General features: G+C 47.0%; 11 protein-coding genes across 11 annotated transcripts; 3 read left to right on the top strand and 8 right to left on the bottom strand.

Annotated features, from left to right (window-relative positions):
- Positions 1 to 14: 14 nt before the first annotated feature.
- DFJ58DRAFT_757640 (WD40-repeat-containing domain protein) lies at positions 15 to 1847 on the bottom strand. Its single transcript, XM_041388218.1, has 4 exons — positions 1573 to 1847; positions 1236 to 1520; positions 751 to 1180; positions 15 to 692 (listed from the first exon to the last, which is right to left on the bottom strand). The coding sequence occupies exons 1-4, from the start codon at positions 1721 to 1723 to the stop codon at positions 182 to 184; spliced, it is 1377 nt and encodes a 458-aa protein (XP_041250184.1). The 5' UTR covers positions 1724 to 1847; the 3' UTR covers positions 15 to 181.
- On the bottom strand, positions 1848 to 3817 carry DFJ58DRAFT_757637 (uncharacterized protein). The gene is made up of 4 exons (XM_041388217.1): positions 3425 to 3817; positions 3296 to 3375; positions 3204 to 3235; positions 1848 to 3152 (listed from the first exon to the last, which is right to left on the bottom strand). Exons 1-4 carry the CDS (start codon positions 3502 to 3504, stop codon positions 2055 to 2057), a joined length of 1290 nt encoding a protein of 429 aa, XP_041250183.1. The 5' UTR covers positions 3505 to 3817; the 3' UTR covers positions 1848 to 2054.
- Positions 3818 to 4098: 281 nt separating this feature from the next.
- Positions 4099 to 4951, top strand: DFJ58DRAFT_650662 (EF-hand; the record flags this gene model as incomplete). Its single annotated transcript, XM_041381584.1, has 6 exons — positions 4099 to 4162; positions 4213 to 4237; positions 4285 to 4502; positions 4564 to 4731; positions 4764 to 4861; positions 4922 to 4951. 6 exons carry the CDS (start codon positions 4099 to 4101, stop codon positions 4949 to 4951), a joined length of 603 nt encoding a protein of 200 aa, XP_041250182.1.
- A 302-nt stretch (positions 4952 to 5253) lies between these two features.
- On the bottom strand, positions 5254 to 6402 carry DFJ58DRAFT_741189 (integral membrane protein DUF106-domain-containing protein; the record flags this gene model as incomplete). Its single annotated transcript, XM_041387132.1, has 5 exons — positions 6243 to 6402; positions 6094 to 6179; positions 5747 to 6036; positions 5529 to 5690; positions 5254 to 5453 (listed from the first exon to the last, which is right to left on the bottom strand). The coding sequence occupies exons 1-5, from the start codon at positions 6312 to 6314 to the stop codon at positions 5254 to 5256; spliced, it is 810 nt and encodes a 269-aa protein (XP_041250181.1). The 5' UTR covers positions 6315 to 6402.
- A 133-nt stretch (positions 6403 to 6535) lies between these two features.
- Positions 6536 to 7435, top strand: DFJ58DRAFT_650347 (t-SNARE; the record flags this gene model as incomplete). Its single annotated transcript, XM_041381577.1, has 5 exons — positions 6536 to 6648; positions 6685 to 6757; positions 6811 to 7173; positions 7225 to 7286; positions 7345 to 7435. 5 exons carry the CDS (start codon positions 6536 to 6538, stop codon positions 7433 to 7435), a joined length of 702 nt encoding a protein of 233 aa, XP_041250180.1.
- A 197-nt stretch (positions 7436 to 7632) lies between these two features.
- Positions 7633 to 10199, bottom strand: DFJ58DRAFT_741187 (MFS general substrate transporter; the record flags this gene model as incomplete). The annotated part of the gene is made up of 17 exons (XM_041387131.1): positions 9811 to 10199; positions 9701 to 9750; positions 9626 to 9652; positions 9511 to 9572; positions 9389 to 9454; positions 9250 to 9339; positions 9135 to 9205; positions 9052 to 9081; positions 8961 to 8999; positions 8635 to 8911; positions 8556 to 8585; positions 8465 to 8498; positions 8327 to 8414; positions 8222 to 8276; positions 8115 to 8165; positions 7975 to 8060; positions 7633 to 7923 (listed from the first exon to the last, which is right to left on the bottom strand). Exons 1-17 carry the CDS (start codon positions 9949 to 9951, stop codon positions 7633 to 7635), a joined length of 1488 nt encoding a protein of 495 aa, XP_041250179.1. The 5' UTR covers positions 9952 to 10199.
- Positions 10200 to 10427: 228 nt separating this feature from the next.
- DFJ58DRAFT_903374 (uncharacterized protein) lies at positions 10428 to 11158 on the bottom strand (the record flags this gene model as incomplete). Its single annotated transcript, XM_041394858.1, has 3 exons — positions 10428 to 10932; positions 10990 to 11056; positions 11109 to 11158. 3 exons carry the CDS (start codon positions 11156 to 11158, stop codon positions 10750 to 10752), a joined length of 300 nt encoding a protein of 99 aa, XP_041250178.1. The 3' UTR covers positions 10428 to 10749.
- A 1003-nt stretch (positions 11159 to 12161) lies between these two features.
- DFJ58DRAFT_757609 (uncharacterized protein) lies at positions 12162 to 17055 on the top strand. The gene is made up of 24 exons (XM_041388216.1): positions 12162 to 12222; positions 12302 to 12457; positions 12522 to 12799; positions 12849 to 12895; positions 12949 to 12993; positions 13046 to 13075; positions 13130 to 13317; positions 13367 to 13445; positions 13500 to 13907; positions 13968 to 14003; positions 14028 to 14029; positions 14120 to 14127; positions 14179 to 14207; positions 14258 to 14416; positions 14470 to 14999; positions 15046 to 15100; positions 15157 to 15213; positions 15264 to 15566; positions 15625 to 15710; positions 15765 to 15857; positions 15907 to 15976; positions 16028 to 16422; positions 16467 to 16607; positions 16661 to 17055. Exons 2-24 carry the CDS (start codon positions 12407 to 12409, stop codon positions 16802 to 16804), a joined length of 3234 nt encoding a protein of 1077 aa, XP_041250177.1. The 5' UTR covers positions 12162 to 12222; positions 12302 to 12406; the 3' UTR covers positions 16805 to 17055.
- A 454-nt stretch (positions 17056 to 17509) lies between these two features.
- Positions 17510 to 19605, bottom strand: DFJ58DRAFT_721551 (major facilitator superfamily domain-containing protein; the record flags this gene model as incomplete). Its single annotated transcript, XM_041384819.1, has 12 exons — positions 17510 to 17692; positions 17750 to 17816; positions 17869 to 17958; positions 18006 to 18094; positions 18157 to 18281; positions 18331 to 18363; positions 18414 to 18421; positions 18489 to 18789; positions 18848 to 18961; positions 19012 to 19105; positions 19164 to 19352; positions 19405 to 19605. The coding sequence occupies 12 exons, from the start codon at positions 19603 to 19605 to the stop codon at positions 17510 to 17512; spliced, it is 1494 nt and encodes a 497-aa protein (XP_041250176.1).
- Positions 19606 to 21508: 1903 nt separating this feature from the next.
- DFJ58DRAFT_721550 (multidrug resistance protein 4) lies at positions 21509 to 23629 on the bottom strand (the record flags this gene model as incomplete). Its single annotated transcript, XM_041384818.1, has 12 exons — positions 21509 to 21691; positions 21755 to 21821; positions 21875 to 21964; positions 22012 to 22100; positions 22163 to 22287; positions 22341 to 22373; positions 22424 to 22431; positions 22499 to 22799; positions 22859 to 22972; positions 23023 to 23116; positions 23182 to 23370; positions 23423 to 23629. The coding sequence occupies 12 exons, from the start codon at positions 23627 to 23629 to the stop codon at positions 21509 to 21511; spliced, it is 1500 nt and encodes a 499-aa protein (XP_041250175.1).
- A 1849-nt stretch (positions 23630 to 25478) lies between these two features.
- DFJ58DRAFT_836300 (uncharacterized protein) lies at positions 25479 to 27446 on the bottom strand (the record flags this gene model as incomplete). Its single annotated transcript, XM_041392292.1, has 8 exons — positions 25479 to 26210; positions 26262 to 26288; positions 26349 to 26608; positions 26657 to 26749; positions 26802 to 26898; positions 26919 to 27147; positions 27284 to 27339; positions 27399 to 27446. 8 exons carry the CDS (start codon positions 27444 to 27446, stop codon positions 25479 to 25481), a joined length of 1542 nt encoding a protein of 513 aa, XP_041250174.1.
- Positions 27447 to 27743: the final 297 nt, after the last annotated feature.

The raw sequence follows: 27743 nt of genomic DNA, 5'->3' as shown, positions 1-27743 counted from the left end.
CTCAAACTATAGCATCGTGAGAAGGTCTTCAAGATAACATTCATCTGCAGCAAAAACAATATAATGTGACGATGAAAAATGAACTACGAGGGTACTACGAGTCGTGAATGATTATAAACGGGAACGAGTAGTGCATGATCCAAAACTAAGAGACATCAAGATAACAGAAATCATTACCATTCTAGCCCCAACCATCCCACCTACCATATTTCCGGTACTCTTGCAAAATTAGTTCTCGGTTGTCCTTCCGGTCCCTGTCACGTTCCCTTTCCTTTCCCTTCTCCGTGCGACTTGCGATAGATGACACGCTGTTCGTGCGTGGACGAGAATGCGAGGATGCCTTGGGTGGGGAGCTGGACAGCGGGGTCCCACCCGCAGACGGCGAAGATATGTTAGACGTCCCCTGTGGCAGTGACAACCGATACCAGCCCCCGCTGTATGTGAGCGCTATGAGCTGGTACTCCATAAGTGGATCACGACCTGGTTCACTACGATCAGAGGGTGCTTCGATCCAGCCAACCATGCATTTCTCCTCATCGGTAATATCAGCCGTAGGCGAACGAGAGGATGACGTGGAAGAAGATAATGATATATGGGAGGCTTGGGCCGGAATCCGATACTGAGCATATGACCATTCGGAGTCAAAGTAAGGAATGAGTGAAGCAAGCGGGGACAAGGACGACTGCCGATTACTGTACCATCCAATCGCGTCAACGTTAATAGATTTCGGGTGGGATAGGAATGACTCACGAGGGGCCGGACATAAGAGAGAATACGTGTACGGTGCCCTTATCACTCCAAACACATACTTCCTTCTCATCAGGGCGAAAGGCAACCCCATATATTTCGGCCTTATCTGATCCCCTTCTGAATACACGTATCAGCTTTCCTGAAAGCGTGTCCCATATACGAACAAGGGTACCGCGGGACGAGGTCGTAGCGAGCATCCGACCCGATTGAGGAACGGTGAGAGTATTCAAGGAGGACTCATGTGCGGCGATAATTGAGACTGGATGTTTCGATGGTGGAGGTGGTGGGCGAGATGGTGGGACAGAAGGGGGAGGACCAACTGGCGTCGGTGGAATACAAGGTGGTAGATGTACTAACTGTACGTGCCCCATCTGCCGACCAGGGAAAGCCAGAAGGGTTGAATATGCCCCAGTAGCCATAGCAAGCAAGCCTGCACACCGAAGAGCATAAATCGTCGATATACACACGTAGATAACCCAGCTCACCTCGAGGATTATCACATGTGTCGAATTCATTCCGTCGAACGATGGTCTCCCCGACCTCGAATAATACAATTCTTCTCCGAAACGATACTGCAAGCCATCCACGTCTACAAGCAAGACCTCTGACCCTTTCCCTGAATTCTAGCTCTGCTACTTCTTCTCCAGCCGCGTCGTCCCATACGATCACCTTATTTGGAGGATAAAGTGGACTACGGCCTCCTCCAAGGAGAAAGAGCAGAGATGACGTGTGACATGGCACTGCGGCCGCAAGGGTTCCCCCAGTAAACTCTGCTTGATTTATGAAGATCAACAGCGAACAGAAAGAATACTACCTACCCACCTCTCTTGCGAATAAGCTTCAGCGGCCATGTTTGGTACACAGCAAACCCTGCAGGTGTTGTAGTAGTAAATATCTGACAGTCTGCTTCAAATCGGGTATCAAAGATCTGAATGGGGTTTGTCGCAGTGATAGAGTGTCGAGCTAGGTTCATGGATCGACGTGATGGAAAGGAGGTGATAAAGTGTATCGCTCAGTAGCAGCTCGCATGCTGCATCAGCATCAGAATGTGGCTGGAGCTAGTAAAGCTTCTGAAGTGGCGCGATTAGGTCTTTGACCATCAACCACAAACTTGGAACAAGCAAACAATTGTTTACTAGCTAGTCCAAGTATCAGTACCACTATAGCTAGTGAGGTAGTTCGACGCAATTGAATCAGATATTGTACAAATGGAACCCATAGAACAGGTAACAAATAGTGACGACCACGGAAGGTTTAAAAAGATACATGATAGATAAAACGCGCAGGTCCAGTAGAGTTACCTATCATCCGCGAGCAGAATGTGTGACAGCAGGAGGTACAAATACAGGAGATGCATACGCTGGATGATGCGCATAGCCCACTGCATGATTTCCTGCGTTTTGCATAGTACGCGGAATAGCATCATTGGTATCATCCCAGGACTTGGGCGGTCGTAAGCCAACTCCGGCAAGTTGCTGCCTAGCAGCCTTGAACTCTTGTTCCTCTGCCTGATTCTGCGCAACCAGAGCTGCCTTTGCTTCTGCCTGTCTCTGTAATTCTGCCTCCGACTCATCTGACAAGTAATCTGTGAAGCCCCCATCGGAGATTACGGTCGCATCTGATACGGAGCCTTGCGAGCTGCCGCTATCACTGCTGTTCCCCGCAGTGCTCCCAACCTTTAACGCCGCCATGGCGCCTTCTAATGTAGATCGTCGAGAAGAAAATGGAGAATCCGGCGAATTCGTGGGGACGCCGTCAACAGGAGATGGATAAGGAGCTGGCGGGCAGTACTCCGCAGAAGGCTTCGATGAGTTTAACGATGCGGAAACTGAGGATAACGAAGGCCGTCCTCCGCCGTTACGCCGTGACAGCGAACCGTCCAAGTCTGTCGCTCTACGCATGGAGGGAGTGCGGTTTGTCTTCTCTACCCCTTCTGAGACTGTCTGGCGACGAGGCGACGTGCTTTGCTCTGCTGAATTTGGAAATGAAGACAGGGGTCCAGAAGCTCGTGGTGTCGTTCCTGTTAAAGGGGAACTCTGTTGCACAGGACTTCCACCTGAGCGCCCTCTTGTTGGAATGGGCATTGCCTGATTCTTCCCGGAGGTTGGGCTAGACCTGGTCGTGGGACTGCTACCGCTGTTTCTACGATCCAGTGATGGCATTTGCTGTTGGGCTGCTGGACTGCGATTTGTGGGTGAGACACCTGGTAGGATGGCACCTCGTACGCTTTCGAGGATGCTTTTTATCTCTTGAGGCATAGGTATGCTATGGACGATGCTGACACTAGGCCAATCTGCAGCCTGTATGAGGCGCTGCTCATTGAGGCTTGGAGGCCTGCAGCATCCGGGCCAACCGGGGTTCTGATGCAAGCTAACTTTTGACGATGGATTAGCGCGAGCCCACTGCAGATCGAAGCGGTTAGTGTACTGATGATTAACATTGAAATAAATAACCTTGCAATAGCCACATCCATTAAAAGATTTGACTAAAGATTTAAAGTAATCGGTGAGTATTACGGGTATGAGCTATAAGACTACATACATACCCTCGGCATTCTTTAGATGAACGATGTCATGACGAGGATGCAAAGCTCTGTTGTAACATACATCTCGGATGTGAGGGCATCTAGCGTGGGTAAGGGACTCGGAGTGTTTGATGAATTAAAGGATATTACCTGTTTCCACTCGGCTTGAATACTTTACACATGGGACAGAAAGCCGATGCTGGGTCAGTCGATCCATATAGGTAGCACATTGATGAAACTGATCTTGGGGGAGGAGGAGATGCGAATGATTTATATGAAATACTAATGCAGGATAACTAAAAAAGGGTTCCGGTTGAGAGAAAGAAGGTGGAATGGCAAAGCCAGGACCGGCATGCGGTATCCTGGGTGCGCTCTGCTGATCGGTTCCGTTTGAGGGGAGACCATGATGAGTTACGACGACAAGATGGAGGTCAGTAACAGACTGACAAGATCGATTCGAATCCTTTATATGCCGCTCCCCCCTGCTGTAACAATTGAACACGAGTCCCGAACGCTTTTAGTTCGACGTCGTCCTCATGTTTTAAAACGTGTAGACACCATAAAATCCAAAAACGGTTATTCTATCAAATTATATCGTAAATTCGACAAATCAAGTACAATCTCACAATCAAATTTAAAAATCAATTCTAATTTCGTATTTTCGATTTCTAGAACCTCGTGTGCCGGCCGAGTCTCGGCGCTTAGATTAGCCTACTTTGAATGTTCTATGGAAGTCATCATGGCACCCCGCCAGCAGTGGCAGCGACCTAGCCTACATAACTCATTCTTCTTTCCAATCACACAGTCAACATTCTCAATCAACCATGGGCAAATCTCATAGCAAACTTTCACCAGAGCAGCTCGCAGATCTACAGAAGAACACCTATTGTCAGTTCCAAATTACCTTATATTGACTCTATCTGATGCTATGGCCTTAGTCGATAAGAGAGAGCTACAACAATGGTTCTTTCTATTTATCATCTCATGTGGCGTTCTTAATCGCGCTACAGGTATAAGGGCTTTCTCAAAGATTGTCCATCCGGCCAGCTGGACAAGACTGAATTCAGTCGTATATATAAACAATTCTTTCCATTCGGGGATCCAGGAGACTTTGCAGACTACGTCTTCAACGTATTTGACGAGAACAAAAATGGTACTATTGACTTCAAGGAGTTCATCTGTGCTCTCAGTGTCACAAGTCGCGGCCGATTAGACGAGAAGCTCAAGTGTACGTACAATTTCCCCACACCCCTTTATGACGTTTCACAATGGATCTCACTTTCTTCCAGGGGCTTTTCAGCTGTACGATATAGACAAAGATGGTTTCATCACCTACGATGAGATGCTACAGATCGTAACGTCCATATACAAGATGACTGGTCAAATGGTCAAGCTCCCTGCCGATGAAGATACTCCCGAGAAGGTTCGTTTGACACACTACTCCGCTTGCATGAAATGTCTCCGCTCATTAACCCAAATCCGCAGCGAGTGAATAAGATCTTCAGGAATATGGACCGAAACAAGGACGCACAACTTACGTACGATGAATTCGTCGAAGGCAGTAAGCAAGACCCGACCATCGTCCAGGTGAGCACTCAGGGTCTTCACATGATCAGTCCCCTGACCAACCTCATTCATTTTTTGTAGGCGCTATCACTATACGATGGTCTCGTATGATCATGATGTTGGCATTCGTGCAAGCGGTTTGCTTTTACTTGTCGACCACCACTAATTCATTTCCACAGCTAAATTTCTTCCTAATATACTTTTCCTGTTGTATTCCAGATGATGATCTTGTGGTCGATCGGCTCACGGAAATCAAGATCAAGCCTTCCACACACCATACTTTACTCTACGCCATGGCCAGATCTGTCTACCTTCATCGATGTAGCGGTAGACCAGGCTCCGGTTTCACATATTTTTATTCGCATCTCAAGGCTAGAATCTTGCATAGCCACGTGATAATCAACTACTTAGAGTCACAAGGCAGCTAGTTTCCCATACTTCCGTAGAATCTTGGTGTCCATGTTTTCACCCACCCAACTGTGAAGACCCTCAGCAAACTCGAGATTATCCCGCTCGGCCTTGAAAAGTTTGTTGAAGTCCTGTGGTTGCCCTGGTTGCGCATTGCCCATGGCCGCAAAGGGCGACGTAGTCATGTCACGCGATGAATCAGCAGCTAAAAAAGAAGATCCGGACGCCAGCCCATCAGACGACTATATAGAAAACACAGGAAATAAATGGAGACGCGTACCATTATCACCGCCAAGGATAAGTCGATAAAGGCCGTTTAAGCCGAAAAAGTTGAGGAAATACCACGACAGTGATGAAACCCACCGAACATCCATATCAGGGGTATCGATGCCACGCTGAAGCATGGACTTGAAGCCCAGCGTCAAAGGGAAGGGTAGTTTGACTGAGAGATCTTCAGGTCGGAGTGTTCTATTGAAGCGTTATGGGGAAATCACGCACTTAGGACGAAACCTTGGAAGAAGAAGTTGATCCAGCCCATAATAACCATCTGTGGGACCATCATGACCATTTGGGTTTTCATGCCAGCCATCATGCCGTCCATGGCAGCAGGGTCTGACAGAGGGTTGGGAGCAGATGACGGGACGTCAGCCTTGGGCGGTCCGTCCTTCAGGTACGTCCCGGCCTTGTAGGCCTCAGAAAGATGCTGTGAGATAGCTTTGTAAAACGATGGTGGTATTGGGGAATTTGAGGATGTGGCTCGGAGAATCTGAGAGCGCGTGAGAGCCCGTCTTTTGCAGGTCACTGTGTTAAAAGGTTGTTGGGACAGCAAGAGGAGGGTCACTTACTGCTCACGAGTAGCGGCTCGCGATAGCTTTTTCGGTGGCGACTGCAGAAGAATAACCACATAATGGCGCAGTATTCCGACCAATATCTGGCCGCATACATAGTAAACACTTGCCACAGTGCGGACTGGGGAGGATTAGGCCAAACTCACCATTACAAGAGTGATTGGAAAGAGAACCCAGTCCCGAATCTGGGGATCCAAGTATAATGAAAGCCTATCCATTACTATGCGTAAGAGGACTGGGGTGCGTCAAGAATACGAGCTGCAGCGGCCTCGAAGGTCTAGTCGACGTGTCGTGTTGGAATGAGAGTAGATTTCCTTTTTGAGACAACATCGACGTGAGCCTCGTACGCAGTTGACGCTCACTCCCATCTGACGTTGACGTTCCCTCAGCATCCTTCTAGAGTCGTGTCTCCATTGACCCTTGTAGGGTAGCAGAAACCATGGACAACTCCCCGACTGCGCTATTTGACTCATATGAACAGGATTTCAGACAAATCATTGACAGCATTCGCTTGAAACTTGACGGAGAAGGCAAGGATGAGCGTGGTGGTACGTAGCAGTTTCTAGTCTTAGCTCATCGGTTTACAAGGATTATTTGCACAGAACAGCGTAGAGCAGCACTCAGAAGAGTGGAAATGGAGCTGGATGAGGCCGACGAAATGGTAGGTTTACGCATAGACTGGCACTGAAGTCAGATCTAAATGATCAACCCTAGATATCGCAAATGGAAATAGAAATACAGGGGATACCCCAGTCCATAAAGCCACAGTACCAAAACCGCCTCAAAACCGCCAAGGGAGACCTAGTACGGTTCAAGAAGCTTTCCAAGGATCTCCATTCTCAAGTATCCAGAGCGGAACTTCTTTCATCTGGCAGAGTGGGCACACCCACATCAGACGAGCCCTATGGACCCACTAGTGATCGTACTCGCCTGCTTGCAGGGACTGCTACTCTCGATGATGGTACGAGACGGCTACAAGAATCACAACGCATTGCTCTGGAGACGGAAGACCAGGGCGCTGAGATATTGATGAATCTCAGAACGCAACGCGAGCAAATCGAGAATTCCAGAGATACCGTGAGTCTTGTCCCTTGATTCCTGATAATTACTTACCCCGTGCCTTACTAGCTTCGCACCGCTGACACTGCAATTGACCGAGCCTCAGGCACTTTGAAGAAGATGATTAGACGGTTAGTTTAATGCTGCTGCAGGTGTTTTGGAGCCATGTGCCTGATATGTGCTATGCAGGATGTACCAACAACGTGTCGTCACCGCTGCTATCATTGTCGTCCTAGTCCTGGTAATCGCAATCATTCTATGGGAGAAAGTTTTCCGGTAGACGGATGTTATTTATGGTTGTTGCATTTCCCCCTTGTGTCATATGGCCACAGACATTGTATTTATGCATAGTATATTTCCCCAGGCTTTGTTCCAGTGACTTGTGATGCGATAGATGGTCCTGCTATCAATTTACATACTGGAAGAATACATTCCTGCCAGCATATTCAGCCTGAGTCCACTTTCGCTGGATCTTACTTACTGCTTGTCTGTCATGTCGGCGAATGCACGACGCTCCTTTTCCTTCTGAACGTCATCGTCGGTCCAACCCTTCTCCCTCTTAATCTCTTCTATCACCGCTCGTCGTTTAATATTTAGCTTCACATTAATACGGCGCAGAAGATATGCTACTCCGATCTGCATTGAAAGCAAAACCATGATGGCAGCCTTGCCTGGGATATATGCTGGTGCATCTTGAGGTTGGAAAATTTCAGTGCCAATGATGTTTCCAACGCAGAAAAAGATCATGGTGAGCGCGTTGATGGTGAGCTGTCAAACCATGTCAGACAATGCTCAGAGACAAAGGTATACCTGACATACCTTCTTGGTGTAACCACTAGTGTTACTGGCATTGTATGCGTAGATGATAGATAATGTGCTTCCAAACGAGCCTATGAGATATGAACCTGCAAATAATGTTATCTTTTACGTGCATGATAGCTGCGTCGATCAAAGCTCACCAAATAGTAAAACTCCCTTTTGTCCGCTATTGTTGAAGCCAATCATCAGCGCTAGAAGGTGATCAGTCCTCTTTGGATTCCTTAGCATAAACGAAGAATAATTTTACCGACGCCCAGAAGGGTTGGGAGAGTTGCATAAATCACTGGTAACATGCGTTCTCCCTATATTCATCGATGAGCGCGGTCCTGATGTCAGCTATGCAGAGCATTACCTTTTTATCAGAGTAATAACCGCAGACCACCACCGAGATGGCACTCACAAGTCCAGCGGGAGTGGCAAGGATCAAAGTCTGCCTTGTTCTGTCGAGGAATCCATCAGTTACTGCGACAGATTACTGGTGTGGCCCTACGTATATCCGAAATTCTTTATGATAATGTCGCTAACTAGGCTGGTCATGAGCAAGCTCGTCGAGCCATGTCATTAAGGCAGAGATGACTTACAGTTGGTGAGACCACCGCTAGGGATATCGGCTGAAACAAGAGTGAGGCATGTACGGGCAATATTGCAATGGATACCCACTCAGCATGGTCGCAAGCACGATTAACCAAGTTCGGACATCCAAAAGTGTCTCGATGACTTGTTCTTTCTTGAATTTCCTGTTCTCTGTACCCCCCTGGTCATCCCTAACCCGTTCTAGGGACGCAATGCGCTCCTCCTTCGTAAGCATCCAGGCATTGACAGGCGAATCTGGTAACCACAATAATGTGATTATTCCAACGATTATTGCAAGGCTGCCAAGGAGGTAGTAGACAATCTTGTATGGTGCCATGACACCTCCGTTGTAAAACGAGATTCCCTGCCGATCAGTAAGCCCGGCCTTCTTAGTGTGACGTCGCATTACATACATAAGCTATGAAGCCTCCGAAGACCTGAGTAAGACCAAGCTATTATGTCGCCTTCAGCAAGAAGAAAAAATTGGAAAAGAAAGTGACCAACCATCGTGTAAAAATATGCAATGCGAGTTCCCTGCACGAATCATGCATACAGTTTCACTGTAGGCGGAATCATTGACCACTCACTTGTTCATTTTTTCTATAAAACATGGATATTATCGAGATCAGGATAGGAGCCACACAACTCTCGCACATCCCTGCATAATCTTAGCGACAATCGACTAGACGAACATCTACGCACCAAGAATAAAACGAAGCGCGAAGAAGGCCTGAAAGGAGTTTGCAAACGCATGGCAGAGTAACACGACGCCCCACATGATAATATTCACGCCTGATATTGTTTTGTTTTTTATTCACACCTAGGATAAGTACCAGCTCACCGAGGTATTTGCCAAGCCTGAGCTTTTGGGCGATATATACTGTGGGGAATTCCCAGACTATAAAACCTGTGGGTGCGATGTAATTAACACGAGAACATTTGAAAGGTAATCTCAGATGGTACCGAGATAGAATGCCATTGAAACTAAATTGTAGTCCTGTCCAGTTACCGGAAACCCCATGATGCTAAACATAATGTTGAGCATCCTGTCGTGCAAGACATCCGGTCAGTCACTGACCTCGCATAATTGAGCGATGTTTTGTCCCTTTCAGGATGGTCAAAACCAGATAGCCGAAAATGAAGGCTTTCTCACAAAAACTGGGTGAAGTACACCGTAGCAGTTATTGGAATAATAACCATGTCCTATCAAGATGTCAGCAAAGTTGGTACATCATGAGTGTAATAACCGCTGAATGGATGTACGAGTTTGTTTCTAAGTCTTCGATTATATTCTTCGCTGAATTTCTGTGCTTGAGTTCCCACTAATCGAAGCGCTTCATCTCCTTCGAAGAGCGGAGAATTTGCAAGTTCTTCACAAGATGATGTCTCTTTTTCTGAATCCATAACCTGATTGGTTGCGCGGAAGACGTGCTTCGGGCTGTCTTATCAGGTCTGAAGAGTTGGAAGAAGAGTCGTGAATGAAGGGTCGTCTAAGTAATTCATTCTAGATATCCACAAGTCTGAGGCGCCACGGGATGATAAGCACCAATGTGACAACGCCACGGAACAGAGTTACGCGTTAATTCATGATAAGGCATATTTTAGGATGTCCAAGGAGCACAAGACGGGGTAGCATGGTCGAAATTCCCACCAACGGTAAGGGGAGGGATGCCATTGCTACCGAGAAACGTTAAGCGTTGGTCGTAAATTCAAAAAGGGCCTTTGAATGGATCACTGTAGGTCGCAGAAGTTGCATCCAGAGTTCTACTGAACATGAACAAAGGATGGGGATCATCTTTTTCCGGCGCCCGAGGCATGCTGCCTCTGCGTTTCTTGTACATGCAAATAAAGGTATCTCCCGTCAAGCTCATGGGCAGCTTGTCGTGAAGAACGAGAATTTGGAGATGCCAGCGACCACAAGGTATCATGGTCCGCGAAGGTCCTATAGTAGGCTAACCATCGAGCATAGCGAAATTAATAGGCGACTACCCACGAACAATCTTGCAAACATCGTACTTCAACAACCCTTATTTTCTTGTATTTCTCTCAAGTCGTCAGAATCACTCTTCTGCTCCAACGCGGCAGCCCAGCCATGTGACGACACTTCGTGAGCTGGTGTGATCATAGGGGTGATACCGGAGTTATTGTGACTTGGCGCTTCCCAAATTGTCCTACTTTCACGATCTTGGTGGAAAAGAAAAATCAATGGCCCAAGGAACTCTTCGCGCGGATACGTTCGCCAGCAAAATATATCCACACTGGAAAGGGTATACCAATGATGATGGCAAGACCTGCAAGCAAGGAATTGCCTCCACCATAGCCAAGTGAAGCAAACATCTGTTCTCCAAACAAGGGGAACGCGAAACCAAGAAGTGAACGAAACATCTGATGATATATTCAGTGGACGCCAACAAAATTAGGGGTAATGTAAGAGAGACTAACGGAAGCGGCTGCAGTAGCGCTTGCAGCATAGGTGAATGTATCCATGAGATACAGTTGAATAGGGAGGCTTCATGTTAAGAGGTCAGACGTGGAAAAAACTGATGCACGAGCACACCCACAAACTTGTCATCAACCCGAACCCAAAGATACCGGTACCAATGATGGGCATCATGAAGTGGGCCTTGGCTTGGGCAGACCAGCCATACCACTAACATATGTCAGACTGGGAGCAGGAATCAATGGGTCAATCTCACAATAGTCCCACTGGGACAAAAAAAGAGCCGAATATCAGAGCAGGTATGCGCATCTCTGGTTTACCCTTCCGGTAAAGACACATGTCCTGGGCAGACTCTAAGTTAAATATACAGCAGACAATAACCTGACCGAGCAGGTATTACCATTACGCTTTATTCCTGGAGGCCGCTGAATGTTTACGTTGCAATTGCTGACAAGTGAGATCTCACCCGAAACCTGAGGATATATACTTACAAAGACTTTGGTGGAGTATATGTTCACACGTAAATGAAGCCACTCTCTCATATCGGTAGCTATGGAGAGCACACGACTGCCACTCCGGTGACGATGTCCTGTGAACAGATCCGATGAGTCGATTGCGGGTTGCCAAAACTCGAGAACTCGTAAAAAGAATGCTTGCCAGTGCCTATCCCACTCGGAGTCGCCCATGGACACTATTCTTCAAACACGCATCATGAATCATGATCAGCGCGTGATGAGTGCCGCATCTCGATCTTGCTTCCGTTACTCTTCTCCTATTTTGTTCACTTTGCTTCCTTTGCCGCAGCTGATCTGAGAAGTAATTAGTGGTATACTATTGTCAGAGCACAGATAAATGGATATTAATATTCAGCTCTAGCAGGCTAACACATGCTTGCCCGCACACATCGAACTACATGCTCATGTCGTCTTCGAGCCACCATACGAAAATATAACTTGAAGGGACCGAGGTTGGAGGGTGCATCAAAGACCACTAGCCACAGACGGTTGCTCTGACCCATGATGTGACGCATGCAAGATCAACCGAAACCCTCGTCGAACGGATCACAACATGGATCGTAAGTACTGAAAGTGCACCAATAGACCAGACCGATCTAAAAGAAGAAAAACGCGTGGAAACACACTCCGGAACCGGCAATTCCAAACATCACTTGAGTCATGAGGGCATTTGACGAGGTTTTCATCAGCTTATCACCCTCAATGATATTCGACCGCCTGGTCAGGGTCACTTTGATCTCATTTCGTTATTGCACGACTATTGACATGTTACTGATTTGGTGAACTTATGGATGCGAAGTGTCACGCGAGCAGCGAGACTGAGTACTGAACTCCGCTCCTCAAGGCCTCAAGCTTCACGTAAAGTCTTGTGTAGCCGTCGGACGTACTCGATCGTCCGTTCATCATGACACGCGCAAACGCGAATTCGAAGAAAATGGCACGTGTGTCGCGAAAAGTGAGTTCTTATTATTGTGGTTTCATGCTTGAATAGATATCAACTTAAGTAACCCTATGAGCAGTCACAAGCTTGTCCACTCATCAAGATAGAACCCACTGAAGAATTGTTTATAGTTTCATTCCCCGAGTCTGCACGCGACAACACTGATCACAAAGTGGAATCTGTGATCGAGCCGACACTATATCAACTCTATGACTTTACTGATGAAATTGCATACACCCCTGAAAATGCACTCTATGAAGGACTTGGGATGGTGAAGACACTGAAGGTTGCGATTGAAAAAATCGAGCTTGGCAGCAGCAAGCTCCGAAAGGATGTTTGGCTCCGTGAAATAGACAGGTATGTTGTCCCATGCCTCGTGCGAAGTCAGAAATGAAAACCATTGCAGTCTCCTCAACCAAGTTGGTCCTACCACGATGATAGCCATCTGTGGCGGTGCGTGTTCATCAGTTCCAACATGAATTTTGACCGAAGCCTGTATCCTGTAGCAACCGGAGCCGGGAAATCATCGACCATAAATGCACTGTTGGATGGTAAGTGATCACTTCAAGCGGTGTATACCCCTTTCATCTCATTTTTCTGTAGTCGATGTTGTTCCCACAAGCGGGATGAGAGGTGAAGCTGATTCCTTTCACTGCACAGGATTTTGATCACTGAGCCAATTTGTAGCCTGTACCGCTGTGGTCACCGAAATTGCGTATCATGCTGCGCCTACCATCGACGCGGATGTGTCATTCCTTTCCGAGGCCGAATGGAGAGAGGAACTTATTGTTCTACTTGATGACCTTAAGGCTGAGGGTGGTAATCTGAAACGTACTACTGACCTACGCGGCGATGTAGAGGTTGCTTGGCATAAGGTAAGGGCAACCAGGTTTCTCGGTATCTTAATATATAAGTTACACTCAGATTCATGCTGTATACCCATCAATAACTCTACCTCAGCTTGCTAAAATGACAGTTGATCAAATGTTGACCTGCAATACAAGTACACGTCCCTCCCTAAGTTTGTCACTATAGATTATGCTGATCCTTTGTGCAGATATCACCCGCGTCTTGGGCACCACGAGGAAAATATCAGTACAGGATTCGAGGAGCTTTGCCGAGGGAATTGCAACATATATTGATTCTTCGATGGACCAGAAACGACGGGGTAAAAAGGATAAGACTCAGAAGAATAAAAGTAAAAAGAACAACGCTTCTGATAATTTAGTCCTCAGCACCGAGGAAAAGAAAGACCATGACGTAGCTCTATGGCCCTTGATTCGTCAGGTGAATATCTGGTGCAATGCTCAAGCTCTTTCCACGGGTGCTATTCTGGTTGATTTACCTGGTGTCGCCGACATTAATCCTGCAAGAAATCGCATCGCGAAGGACTACATGAAGAAGTGCAACTGTATCTGGATTCTAGCGCCTATCACCCGTGCAGTGGATGACAAGACCGCCCGAGGTATGTATATCAATTCCACACCTACGGCGTACGCCACAATTCTGATGTTTTCGAAAATAGATCTTCTTGGTGAAGCTTTCAGACTACAGGTGATGAGTACGTCTTTCCTTACATCCCCTTTGGAATAGGCTAACAGTCGTCCCCAGTGGGTAAGTTCCTCCTATTACTCTGAGGTAGCTCACTGTAGGCTATGTCATGTCATTCATTACTTAGACGGCAAGTGAGTGATCTGTCCTTGAATTGTGCGATGAATTTCTTATTCGTTGGTTAGTTATGATGCCCATACCATCACCTTCATTGGTTTGTTAGAGCGCATCTATTCTGATTGTTGCTAAAATTATATACCTCAGCTACCAAGTCTGACGATATAACTTGTTCTGAGGTTATCTCTGACTTGGATCTCGAGGACGACACTGTGCTAAAGGAAATCGAGAGTCGCATCACATTATGCACAGAGGAAACAACGGAGCTCAAACTAAAAAAGGTTGATGCAGAATTACAGACCAAAAGTATGGTGTTTTATTTCTCAGGCTGTGATAACGTACTTATTTGAATTTCACAGCTATCAGCGAACGGCTCGAACAACTCCAAGTCTTTCTACAGCAATGCCAGATACATAAGATGGCACTCGCGAATGGTAAGACGTTTGTGCCACAGCTGACTGCAACAGCACACCAGGTGACCCAGAGCGTGGGCAAGAAGCGAAAGAACACTCGCAGGGGGGAATCTGGGCCAGCTAAGCGTCAGAAGAGTAGCACCGGGGAAAATTCGGAAGATGATCGTGATGGCAACATGGATGTCGACGATACACACGGAGGGCAGAAATCATTCGAAGAAGAGCAGGAAGAGCACGAAAAGGAGGACACACAGCATGATGACGGCATCGAAAATGAGCCAGAAGAAGAGGTCACAGTCCGGATTCTCAGTACGAAGATCGACGACACCCAGGAAGCTATCAAAGCTGGATCTAAACAACTCGATGACGCACGGAAGGCACATATGAACGTCACGGATGCCCTTGAAAACCTCCAGAGGAAAGAGACGGAAGCGCGGCGTGACCAAAGCACATTTTGTTCTCTCAAGCGTTCAGAGGTTTGTCTCGTCGTTCTTCAGACTATTTCTTCCTGACGGCAACAAGTTCTCCTGCAATGTTTTGAAGGAAGATTTCCGTGTCGGGCTGAAACAACTTGATGGTTGGTAATGACTTGTCATCTTCACAGAATCAGCTAAGTCAATTCACGCAATGCAGACACCGCTGCCGAGGAGCAAGACCCAGATTCTTTTGATCCAACTCAGAATCTGCGCAGTAGGTTTCATCATAATTCGAGAAGACCATGATTCTAAAGTTTCACCCAGATTATGATGAGATCGACCTTCAGGTGTTCACTTGCTCGTCCCGTGACTACGTCCGCATAACGGGACGAATAGAACGTGATGGAGACCCATCATGTTTCTCCAACGTCAAAGATACCGGAATTCCTGCTTTGCAACAATGGTGCCACCAGCTAGCCGTTGGTAGCCAATTACGGGCCGCAAAACAATTCCATTCTCAATTGAGAATGTTCGCCAACTCGGTGCGGGTGTATGCTGATGGTATTGGTGATGTGGTTGTTGCAGACAGTGAAGCCCTTCGTAAAAAATGGGAGTCAGTAGAGGGTGGTCAGGGTTTGACACTGTGTGATGATGGGGATGAAGGCTGATCACTTCGACATTCTAGGCCTGAAGCATTTCAAGCTCTCCGCGATGAACATAAAAGTAGATCCTTATGGCGAACCTACAGGAATCACGCCTCGGCTAGTGAAAGTAAAGTCGCTCGCGTTGACTTTTGCTTTCTGCACAACTCATATTTCATTGTAGGATTTTGGTGCATGTGTCGAACGGTGTGTTTCAGATCTGCAAGGTCTGTTCCGTGATGGTCTTGAAGACAAGTGTCGAGCGGGCGCAGTGGATGTGAGTACTATTACATTGTAAGACTTATCATCTGCTAAAATTTTCATAGGCTGCGAAAGGTGCACTTCAACACGTCGACAAGTTTGCAGGGTCCATGCATTGGAATACCTATCGAGCCAGTGAGTGTTCCAGTCCGCACCCTCACCCTCACTAATTTTGCTCAATATCAGCACTTCGTCGCAACGGGTCTTGGCATCGTGACCTCAATGCCGAACTTCTGATACCATTCACCCGGAATATTGCTTCTTCTTGGTCAAAGCTCTTCGAGTCCGATCTATTTGCCCCATTATCATCCGCGATCACGGAATGTGTCGACAGGCTGCTCGCAGATGTGGAAGCGAGCGCAACGGCTGGATTAAAAGATCGCGCATGCGCACGAAGATCCGATTCCCAAGAAGAGGCGCGCCTCGCATTAGGGAGAATCATAAAGGTCGTAGAAGAAGCGCTTGTACAGGAGCAAAAGGAGATATCTCGTTGTCTCGCTCCTCATGTCCAAACCGAATTGGTAGACGGCTACGAACTTGCCGCCGGACAACGAGGCAAAGGAAGTGTCACGCGACAGAAGGTATGTCAACTGTATCATTTAGAACCTCCTCTGACCAATTGCAGACTGTGTTCCATACCTACGTTGCCACACATAAGCATGCCATTTTTGATGGCGGAGCAGAGGTGCTCCTGAATCGTTTGACGGCTGCAGCTGAGGCCATCGGGAAGGCTGTCAACGAGTTACTCAGGGAACTTGCTGAGAAGGTTAGTCCCTTCGATTTCATCCTGATGCCAGTGTTATTTATCCTCTCTTGTAGGTTGAAGTGTCAATCAGTGTGCTTTGGGAAGGCATGCCGGATGACCTCCGTGTTCGATCGCAAATTTTCCAATCAGTGTCTCAGATGCTTGATCAGTTGGCCATGTGGTCACAGGCAGCGGAGAGGGTCTCTTTGGCCTCCTAGATGGATTATCGTTATCACTTCGTTTCCTTAATTTCTTTCGGCATTACCATCGGCGTCTTATAGGTATCCTATTATAATGCTTTCCTTTAGCAATTGTGTCAGAGCTCTAGCCGTCGTGCTTTCGACCTTGGTCTTGTGCTTATTATACTCGAGGAGTTATTACTGTTTACCCGTCACTTTTTTCATCCAGTAACCACCACAAATGATAATATACAGGTAGATGAGCTTCATCCCCCCTAAATGATAGATCAGCTGTCGAAAATAATATGCTTTTCGAGTCCTACATAAGTGAGTCTGTTGCGAAGGGCATTGACCGTGCTTCTGCCTACCGCAATGGCTGCACCTGCTGACCCGTAACTATTATATCTTTAATTGGTCCTCAAAGCGAGTGTGGCATGTGCCATATGTTTGCATTAATTCGCGCGCCCACTACGTTTCGGGTGTTGCACTCGAATATTTTTCCTTTATTGACACAGATATTGTAGGTACCTCTACGCAGAAAAATTCTGCATGACAAGTACCCATCGACAATTCGGAGGTGAACGATGATTCTACTGTTAATGACTACTATGAATCACTCCGCGATGTAGTGAGTGGGTACAATCATGATGCTGGTATGGGGGTGATCATGATTTGGTGGTACTGGAGGGGCTGTGAACTATTATACTTTCACGATGATAAGGAGGCCTTGGTGGAAGGGAAAAGTCAACGGGCCAAGGGACTCTTCGCGCGGATACGTTCGCCAGCAAAATATATCCACACTGGGAAGGGTATACCAATGACGATGGCAAGACCTGCAAGCAGGGAATTGCCTCCACCATAGCCAAGTGACGCAAACATCTGCTCTCCAAACAAGGGGAACGCGAAACCAAGAAGCGAACGGAACATCTGATAATATAATCAGTGGACGCCAACAAAATTAGGGGTAATGTAAGAAAGACTAACAGAAGCGGCTGCAGTAGCGCTTGCAGCATAGGTGAATGTATCCACGAGATACAGTTGAATAGGGAGGCTTCATGTTAAGAGGTCAGGCGTAGAAAAAACTGATGCACGAGCACACCCACAAACTTGTCATCAACCCGAACCCAAAGATACCGGTACCAATGATGGGCATCATGAAGTGGACCTTGGCTTGGGCAGACCAGCCATACCAACTAACATATGTCAGACTGAGAGCAGGAAAGCAATGGGTCAATCTCACAATAGTCCCACTGGGACAAAAAACGAGCCGAATATCAGAGCAGGTATGCGCATCTCTGGTTTACCCTTCCCTCCATTTTTTGCAGCAAGCTAGCAATAAGAACCAGCGCTTGAGCTGACAAGTTCAAAATAGAAGGCAAGTCTTGACATACGTATATGTATATCTTGTCAGAAACTCTAGCGCCAAACAAAGTCGCGCTTAGAAATCCAATGCCTATTCCGATGTACGTCACACCTGAGATTCCAATGCTGAAATGGTACACCTCCGAAAAGAGGTCTGAGCGAAAATTGTTAATAAAGATCCCCGTAGGCAAGTATAATCTTACCGGGGAAAGTGGCAAACATCAAGTAGTAGATACCTGGCATATGATCTCAGTTCATGTCTAATATAACTTAATGTGGCACTGACCATACATCCTAAATATATGAGCGTCAGTGAGCCGCGTGCGCATGTCACTAAATTTAAACTTACAGAGCCATATACAAGCTCAGGATGAAGAGTATGAAACTCCGGGTCAACAGTATGATCGGTCGCTTGAGGTTGACCCATAAGTAGGCCCATTTCCCCATCTCGTGTTGGGGGGCAGGATGTCCCACAGTCGTCTTTTCGGGATCCAGCGCTATGTTGTCAAGACGAAGCCTGATAACTGGCGCATAGCTTTCTCTCAAGAGAGGGATGCCGATCACAGAGGCAACGCCAGACATCGCGACAACGACATAGAAGACATACTGTACACCGACTGATTCTGCGATGAAACCTCCCATAACAGGGCCGATAGCAGGACCTTGCAGGATGCGTGAATTCAGTCAACATCGCACGATATAAAACGGTGTACAACCCACCTATCAAGGGCCCGATGCTGTATAGTGCCATAGCCGATGCTCGATCACGTTCCGCGAAGAGGTCGCTCACGACACCTCCGCCGCATGCTATAGGTGCACTCCCCGCTAACCCAGCTTTGAAAAGAATGAACAAAAGTTGCAGCTCGAGATGTTCTGAGACGTACCTAGAAACCGGAAAACAATGAAGGATACAGTGTCGCGTGACAAAGCGCAGCCGAGATTAAAGGCAAGAAAGAAGATGTTCCCTAGGTGGAGCACCTTGAAGTCATTCAGGTAAATGGCCCCGCCGATCAAGTTTAGAATACATATGACGCACCCATACACGACCATACACTTCCGACAATGGTGCCGCAAATAAAGGACCGATAGCATATGATAGAAGGAATATACTCAGAGTCAGCGCTATGACTGTTGGATCGGTTATGCCAAATTTTATGGCCACATCGGGCAGACCAGGTGCCATAATAGAACTTGCTAACGGCGTGACAAACGTGTACAGCGCGACCTAATAGCGGCATGAGTCTTTGTAAATTGAACTCGCTAATGAAAGAACTGACGATCGTAGTCGTTGTCCATTTTTTTGCAGGAGACCAATTCCTGGGGTTCACAGGGTCGTGTTCCCAATCGTCATGAGTCTTATCCGAGTCCTCGGCGGCGGACTGGCCTTCGCTTCTCATGACCTGGGGAAGATGAAGATCGTTCGAATCATCTTGGTGACTCGGAGTAAAAGAAACGGTTCCTGAAGGAGAGCCCGACATTGACCAGTGTTGCACTAGCAGGCAGGGAAGGCGACCAGGGACGGTAAAAGGTGATCACACATGTCCCGAGGGACTCTAAGTTAAATATATAGCGGACAATAACCTGACTGAGCAGGTATTACCATTACACTTTATTCCTGGAGGCCGCTGCCCGTTTACGTTGCAATTGCTGACATGTAAGATCTCACCCGAGGACCTGAGGCATATTTACTTACAAAGACTCTCGCGGAGTATATGTTCACACGTGAATGAAGCCACTCTCTCATATCGGTAGCTATGGAGAGCACACGAACAACCCTCTCGTGACCGAGGCTCCCGGTTTCCTGTGAACAGATCCATCGGATGAGTTTGCCAAAACTCGAGAACTCCTATAAAAAAATGCTTGCCAGTGCCTATCCAACTCGGAGTCGCCCATGAACACTGCTTTTCAAACACGCATCATGATCAGCGTGTGATGACACTGATGAGTGGCGCATCTCGAACTTTCTTCCGCTGCAGCTCCTATTTTGTTCACCGTGCTTCCTTTGCCGCAGTCGATCTGAGAAGTATACTATTGTCAGAGCACAGATAAATATTCAGCTCTAGAGACTAACTGCCCGCACACCTCAAACTGCATGCTCATGGGACCCACCATACTAAAAGATAAGGGACGCGCCTGAGGTTGGAGGGTGCATAAAAACCGCTAGCAACGGGCGGTTGCTCTGACGCATGACGTGACGCATACGACATTTTGCAAGATCAACCGTCGAACGGATCACAACATGATCGAAAGTACTGAAAGTGCACTAGTGCTGCTAGTGGCAGTAGACCAGACTGATCTAAGCAAAGAAAACACGTGGGAATGCGCTGCGGAACCGGCAATTCCAGGGGCCCTTGGAGCTTCTCGATTCAAGTCAACATGCACTGTGGCGGATATAGGAGCACACAACTTCAGGTCTCAGGTAACTTGTATCATTCTCATTTTCGTTATTGCATGTCTATTGAAATATTGACATGTTACTGATTTAGTGAACTTTGTCACGCGAGCAGCGAGACCGAACTCCGCTCCTTCACGTAAATAAGTCTTACTATGCAGCCGTCGGACGTTCATTCACGCGCAAACGCGAATTCAAAGAAAATGGAAATCGTGTCGCCAATAGTGAGCTCTAATTATTGTAAATTATCCAATCGGCGTCTCAGATGCTTGATCAGTTGGCCATGTGGTCACATGCACCGCTCGGAGAGGGTGTCTTAGACCTCCTATATCATGATGGATTATCGTCGTCACTTCGTTTCCTTGATTTCTTTCGGCATTTCCATCGGCGTCTTCTAGGTATCCTAATGCTTTCATTTGGAGTACTTTAGCAGTTCTTCAGAGCTATTACTCCACTTTCCATCCGGCAAACTACCACAAATAATAATATACAGGTAGATGCGCTTCATCCCCGAGACTTTCCCCCCTAAATGATAGATCGGCTGCCAAAAAAGATCTGCTTTTCGAGTCCTACATAAATGACTCTGATGCGAAGGGCTTTAACCGCGCTTCTGCCTAGTACAATTGCTGTACCCGCAGACCCGTAACTATTCGGTCCTCAAAGCGAGCGTGGCATGTGCCATACGTTTGCACTACGCGCGCCCACTATATTTCGGCTGTTGCACTCGAATAAATATTGTTCTTTTATTGACACAGATAGGTAGCTCTACGCAGAAAAAAATACAACATTTTTGCATGACAAGTGCCCATCGACGACTCGGAGGTGAACAATGATTCTACTGTTAATAACTATCATGAATCACTCCGCGATGTAGTGAGTGGGTACAATCATGATGCTGGTATGGAGATTATCATGATTTGGTGGTTCTGGGGGGGCTATAGATTATTATACTTTCACGATGATGAGGAGGCCTTGATGGAAGGGGAAAATCAACGGGTAAAGGAACTCTTCGCGCGGATACGTTCGCCATTAAAATATACCCACACGGGAAAGGGTATGCCAATGATGATGGCAAGACCTGCAAGCAGGGAATTTCCCCCACCATAGCCGAGTGCCGCTAACATCTGTTCTCCAAACAGAGGGAATACGAAACCAAGAAACGAACGAAACATCTGATGATATATTCAGTGCATGCCAACAAAATTAAAATTAGGGGTGATGTAAGAAAGACTAACAGAAGCGGCTGCAATAGCGCTTGCAGCATAGGTGAATGTATCCACGAGATACAGTTGAACAGGGAGGCTTCATGTCAGAGGTCAGACGTGGAAGAGACTGATGCACGGGAGTACACCCACAAACTTGTCATCAACCCGAATCCAAAGATAGCGGTACCAATGATGGGCATCATGAAGTGTGCCTTGGCTTGGGCAGACCAGCCATACCAACTAACATATGTCAGACTGGGAACAGGAAATCAATGGGTCAATCTCACAATAGTCCCACTGGGACAAAAAACGAGCCGAATATCAGAGCAGGTATGCGCATCTCTGGTTTACCCTTGCCTCCATTTTTTGCAGCAAGCTAGCAATAAGAACCAGCGCTTCAGCTGAAAAGTTCAAAATAGAAGGCAAGCCTTGACATACGTATGTGTATATCTTACTGGAAACTCTGGCGCCAAACAAAGAGGCGGTTAGAAATCCAACGCCTATTCCGATGTACATCAGACCCCCAATTCCAGTGCTGAAGTGGTACACCTTTGAAAAGAGGTCTGAGCGAAAATTGTTAATAACGATCCCTGTAGGCATGTATGTATAATCTCACTGGGGAAAGTAGCAAACATCAAGTAGTAGATGCCTGGCATATGATCTCAGTTCATGTCTAATATAGCTTAATGCCGCACTGACCGTATATCCTAAATATATGAGCGTCAGTGAGCCGCGTGCGCATATCACTAAATTTAAACTCACAGAGACATATACAAGCTCAACATGAAGAGTATAAAACTCCGGGTCAATAGTATGATCGGCCGCTTGAGGTTGAGCCATAAGTAGGCCCATTTCCCCATCTCGTGTTGGAGGGTAGGATGTCCCGCAGTTGCCTTTTCGGGATCCAGGGCCATGTTGTTAAGACGAAACCTGATAACTGGCGCATATGTTTCTCTCAAGAGAGGGATGCCGATCACTGCGGCAACGCCAGAGAGCGCGACAATGACATAGAAGACATGTTGTACACCGACTGATTCTGCGATGAAACCTCCCATGACAGGACCGATAGCAGGACCTTGCAGGATGCGTGAACCCCAGTTGACGTCGTACAGTATAAAACAGTGTATAACACACCTATCAAGGGCCCGATGCTATATAGTGCCACAGCCGATGCTCGATCACGTTCCGCGAAGAGGTCGCTCACGACACCTCCGCCGCATGCTATAGGTGCACTCCCCGCTAATCCAGCTTTACAAAGAGTGAAGAAAAGTTGCAGCTCCTGATGTTCTGAGACGTACCTAGAAACCGTAAAACAATGAAGGATACAGTGTTGCGTGACAAAGCGCAGCCGAGATTAAAGGTGAAAAAGAAGAGGTTCGCTAGGTGGAGCACCTTGAAGTCATTCAGGTAAATGGACCCGGCGATGAAACTCGGGACTTAGGATGCATATGACGCACCCATACACGACCATACACTTCCGACAATGGTGCCGCAAATAAAGGACCAATGGCAAAGGATAGAAGGAATATACTCAGAGTCAACGCTATGACTGTTGAATCGGTTATACCGAATGTGATGGCTACGTCAAGCAAACCAGGTGCCATGATAGAACTCGCTAATGGAGTGACAAACGAATACAGCGAGACCTAATACTGACATGAGCCATCGTAAATTGAACTCGCTAATGGAAAAACTGACAATCGTAGCCATTGTCCATTTTTTTGGTGGAGACCAATTCCTGGGGTTCGCAGGATCGTGTTCCCAATCATACTCTTCGTCATGAGTCTTATTCTCGACCTCGGCAGACTGGCCTTCGTTTCTCATGACCTGGGGAAGATAAAGAACATTCGAATCATCTTGGTGGTTCGGAGTAAAAGAAAGGGTTCCTGGAGGAGAGGCTGACATCATGGACCAGTGTTGCACTGGCAAGCAGGGAAGGCGAGCGAGGACTCGGGTAGAAGGTGATAAGACATGTCCTAGACAGACATTTAAATATGATATAGCAGACGATAACCTGACTGAGCAGGTATTACCATTTTGCTTTATCCCTGAAGGCCACTGAACATTTACGTTGCAATTGAATTGCTGACAGGTCTAACTGGGCCTGAGCCTGAGGATGACCTATAGGCACGTGAGGCCAAGATCGACACTCTACTAGAAAGTGGCACACGGCCATATTGACTAGTATTACGTGACAAGGTTATCCGACTCGGAAGTCGTCCCACACGCTAGAGTTTCGCTGCCTTCTCTTGCTTCCTTTGCCGCAACGGCCCCTCTAAGGTCAGGACTCAGTAAACATGCCAGCAATACATGAAGCCCGAACAAGCGCATCAGACATGAACTTCTTCGATCGGTTGGATACGAGAATATTATCATGATCGATATGTAAAGTGAGTTATCCAATCCTACGTCAACACCTAGCGACGGACTAATACATGCAACATAATGTATAGTCTCTATTACAACCTCGAGGAATGGCCCAATCAACATCCATCTCGCCTGTTGCTGGCTGTGGTCCGTAAGAACACGAGGGGATCTCCGCGGACACGGTGAAGTTCAAGGGTTTGTCAATCCAGATTTTGTTGCCACCATAGGCAGGAAGCTCACTAGAAATCTTACACTACATATGCTACATATGGTAAGCTAAGTATGTGATGTTATTGGTCCCAGTCTCTGCCTCTCTGCTTCCTCGACTTCCGCATAGCCCCGATTCGGACCTTGAAGCCTGTCTGAAATATCCGCATCACGGGTCGTTCTTAACTGGAAGTTCGACTCCTGACATGTCATGTCGACATATCGTCAGCGATCCAGACAAATTGGAACTTCGGCCTCCGTGCTCAACCTATAACTAATGGGGAAACCGGAAATGAAGATAACAGATAGCTACTTGCGGTCCGAAATCACGAAGCTGCAGCAGCTCCATCTCACTATACTCCAGATAAAACTTTACGAATACCTTGAAAGGATCTTTGAGATGGGTGACCTGGACCAAGGTTGCTGTTTACCTCGCGGACTCGGGCTACAACATCCAAGAAATTTTTCTATTCTAGTTGCATTTATAGGTATTCGACACCCGATGTTGAAGATGTTAAGAATTTTTTGCATATTAGCTAGGAACCGTTGACATATTACAGTACCCTTCTCTAGCCTTTTGTTTCGACTGGTGATAGAGGGGCTGGTCACCAGTCTACCTTTTGTTGCCACGCTCGGTTTGCGCTCGGTTTTATTTCGAGTACCCACAGCTTGACACTTGATTCTTCCACAGACCGGTTACCGCTCACTGACTTATAAGCGGTGGTCCGGAGGCCGCCCTGCAGGGTTGCTGCAGGGCTTGTAGTAGCAGCTAATGGTAGGTTACCATTGTCTCCGTTGCTCGACTCCGTCGTGGGCGAGTGTATCCAAGATCTTCGGTAAACTGAGAACGAGTTTTTTGAAGTCCTTCCACATGCCAAGTGCGACCGTCAATCCTAGCTGCTAAGCAGCTACTTACTAGGCCACAGACCAATAAAAGGAAGTTTCTTCCATGTATAGTCTGCTCTTGAAAATTAGAGCTCGGCGGGATCTGTCTATCATTGGTAGCTGGAACTTCCAGATTCTTTCAAATGTGTTGTTGAGAGCTCGAATTGGGAACGGCCAATTTCATGCCTGGCCACAAAGGTTCCTGGCGGTACAAGTCCCTCTTTCAACTAAAATTATAGATAAAACAAGTTACGACAAGCAAAAAAGACGAAGTTGCACCCTAGATCTGTAACTACTACAAAGCATGTCCATACTCATGTGAGCCGTGTGCAGCATACCCCTGATAGTGGTAACCATCCCCAATTGCTGCCGTGTAGTCATAATTATGTGCGTGCGTATACTGCTGGCTAGGATAATCCTCCACATCGTAAGCCTGCCTGCTCGCACCATTATACGGCAAATGTGCTCCTGGATTTGCTCTCCCTTGGTACACATCGTGTGCGTTTGCAACATATTGCCCTGGCGCCCCCGAGCTCCCATATGAATCGTACGGCCCTTGATCATTACTTTGATAAGCAAGAGTAGCACCTTCCTGAAGATGAACTGTGCTGCCGTATTCTTCTTCGTAGCCTTGGTGCTGTGGCTCGTAGTTTTCCGAAGACGGAATATATTGATTGAACGTGCCTGCAGTCTGGTGTGAATACCCAGCGTTGTGAGCCGGCATTGGAGGATAGTCGGTGTAGTCGGCACCGGCGGGATTTGTGTGATAGCTTGGCGCTATGCTCTTCTGGTCATAGTAGTAATCCTGGTTGTAGGTACCACCTGGCCCGCGCTTGGAGATAGATCTAGCGTCGTCGTCGTCGTCAACTGAGAGGTTTGGAAGAGTCGGCTGTGGCAAAGGTTTGCCAACTATCTCGCCCTTCTTGTTTTTCAAGTGGGAGAAGTCACCCATAGCCTCCTTCTTCGCTAGCGCAGCAGCCTTTGCGAGCCGCTCCTTGTTTCTACGCTTGATAACCTCTGCGATTCGCTATCATTCAATGAGCCATGGGTAACCAAAACTCGATGTGGTGGATGGTACCTTGTCAACCTTGTGGCATACGTATTCCTATATAACCCATGAGCAGGTGCACTTGACAGACGTAAAATGGGCAGAAATATATCTAACCTTAAGGTTTCCTTGAATGTAGCACAACAAAGGAATGTAGAATATGCCAGCCATAATCAACAGTAAGAGCGAGCCAGCGAAGATGACGAAGGTGAAGAACGTGGAGACAGTCAGAGCGGAGGTTGACAGACTATTTCCTGCGAAGTATTTGCTGATGTCGTACCAAGATCCCTTGTCGTTCTTCGCCAGGTAGATACTATAAAGTGTCAAAGCGTTGATTGTTTGTCTTGGCCCATCAGACAGTAACAGGCGCTTCCAACCTGATATCGGTTGAGATATATTGATTTAAGAAAGGAGTAAAGACTTACTCTTGAACGTAAAGAAGATGAAGAATGCAAAGTCGTCTTTCTTCTTCGTTGAATTACTGATATGATCGAAGAAGCAGAAGTGATCATACGAGCCTTGCGCAGTTTATAAACTTGAGATGATGCCATAATCGAAGGAATAACATACGGAGGGAGTAATAGTGATTAGCCATCACGTTCGTGAAAGCGTAAGAGATATCACGACTAGCGATGATTTTCTTCGATTTCCGGGCTTCGTACGCCAGCTGTGGATGGTCAGACTCACGTTCTCTTGCCTAGGACTGTAGCATACCAGGAGGAAGCCAAAAATAATACATCCTACGAACAGCCACTTCCCAACATTAAAGGGGATATAGAAGCAACCATCTTGATTCTGACAGTCGTTGAAGATTTGGTTGGACCATGTTGAAGTTGTCAACATGGTCGTAGCGGTGAAGATATCGGAAAGGTAGACAAGAAATGATTTGAGGATAATAATATAAAGCCAAAGATATCTTTGAAAGAACATCAATGAGCGCTCCGGATTATCTTGAAATAACTGGAACCAGTGAATGAACAGCCGCCATCACACTGTGCCACACAACCATCCACAGCCTTTGCGCGTTCCACAGGTTCGTACAAGTCACTTACTTCAGGCGCATGAGGAACCCATTGTCGGTAAATTCACGGGTGTCGATGAAGTCGAACTAAGGTGGTGAACAGCTTATTGGCATGCGAGAAAAACCAAGATAGAAGGTCAGCTCACCTTATGATCTGGAACAATTTCCCGTTTCCATGCTGGACCACTGCTCATTGTGTTGAGAGATAATGCGAATCAGCGAGCAAGTCAGACGATAAAAAGGACAAGGGGGGATTTGGTGGATATGTGAATGAGCGTATAGCGAGCCAGCCGCATGTAGAACCTGACCAGGTTCTGAGACAACGAGAGGCGTTAAAAGAAGGTCTAATCCGGCAAAAATCAAACCAAAGAGTGCCCTGCTGGTAGACTGTGAGGACGGATAGTACTGGTGCCGAAACTGCGGATGGAGGATGATAGAGAGGATATAAAGAACGAGCGTGAAACAAGAAAACAACGGTTGCTGTTAGTTGT

Source organism: Suillus subalutaceus, assembly GCF_016647625.1.
Source record: "Suillus subalutaceus strain FC151 chromosome Unknown DFJ58scaffold_4, whole genome shotgun sequence".
In the NCBI taxonomy this organism is placed as follows: Eukaryota; Fungi; Basidiomycota; class Agaricomycetes; order Boletales; family Suillaceae; genus Suillus; species Suillus subalutaceus.
Note: the sequence above shows the minus strand (reverse complement) of the source record. Positions and strands in the feature narration are given on the sequence as shown.

Bases quoted from the DNA above. Each gene is read 5' to 3' on its own strand.
- DFJ58DRAFT_757640 (XM_041388218.1), bottom strand. From the start codon at position 1,723: ATGAACCTAGCTCGACACTCTATCACTGCGACAAACCCCATTCAGATC. The intron at 1,521-1,572 runs GTGGGTAGGTAG...TAAATCAAGCAG, and splicing joins GAAGCTTATTCGCAAGAGAG to AGTTTACTGGGGGAACCCTT. The intron at 693-750 runs GTGAGTCATTCC...TGGATGGTACAG, and splicing joins TCTCTTATGTCCGGCCCCTC to TAATCGGCAGTCGTCCTTGT.
- DFJ58DRAFT_757637 (XM_041388217.1), bottom strand. From the start codon at position 3,504: ATGTGCTACCTATATGGATCGACTGACCCAGCATCGGCTTTCTGTCCC. The intron at 3,236-3,295 runs GTATGTATGTAG...TTAAATCTTTAG, and splicing joins TCATCTAAAGAATGCCGAGG to TCAAATCTTTTAATGGATGT. The intron at 3,153-3,203 runs GTTATTTATTTC...TTCGATCTGCAG, and splicing joins ATGGATGTGGCTATTGCAAG to TGGGCTCGCGCTAATCCATC.
- DFJ58DRAFT_757609 (XM_041388216.1), top strand. From the start codon at position 12,407: ATGACACGCGCAAACGCGAATTCGAAGAAAATGGCACGTGTGTCGCGA. The intron at 12,994-13,045 runs GTAAGTGATCAC...ATTTTTCTGTAG, and splicing joins CATAAATGCACTGTTGGATG to TCGATGTTGTTCCCACAAGC. The intron at 16,423-16,466 runs GTATGTCAACTG...GACCAATTGCAG, and splicing joins GAAGTGTCACGCGACAGAAG to ACTGTGTTCCATACCTACGT.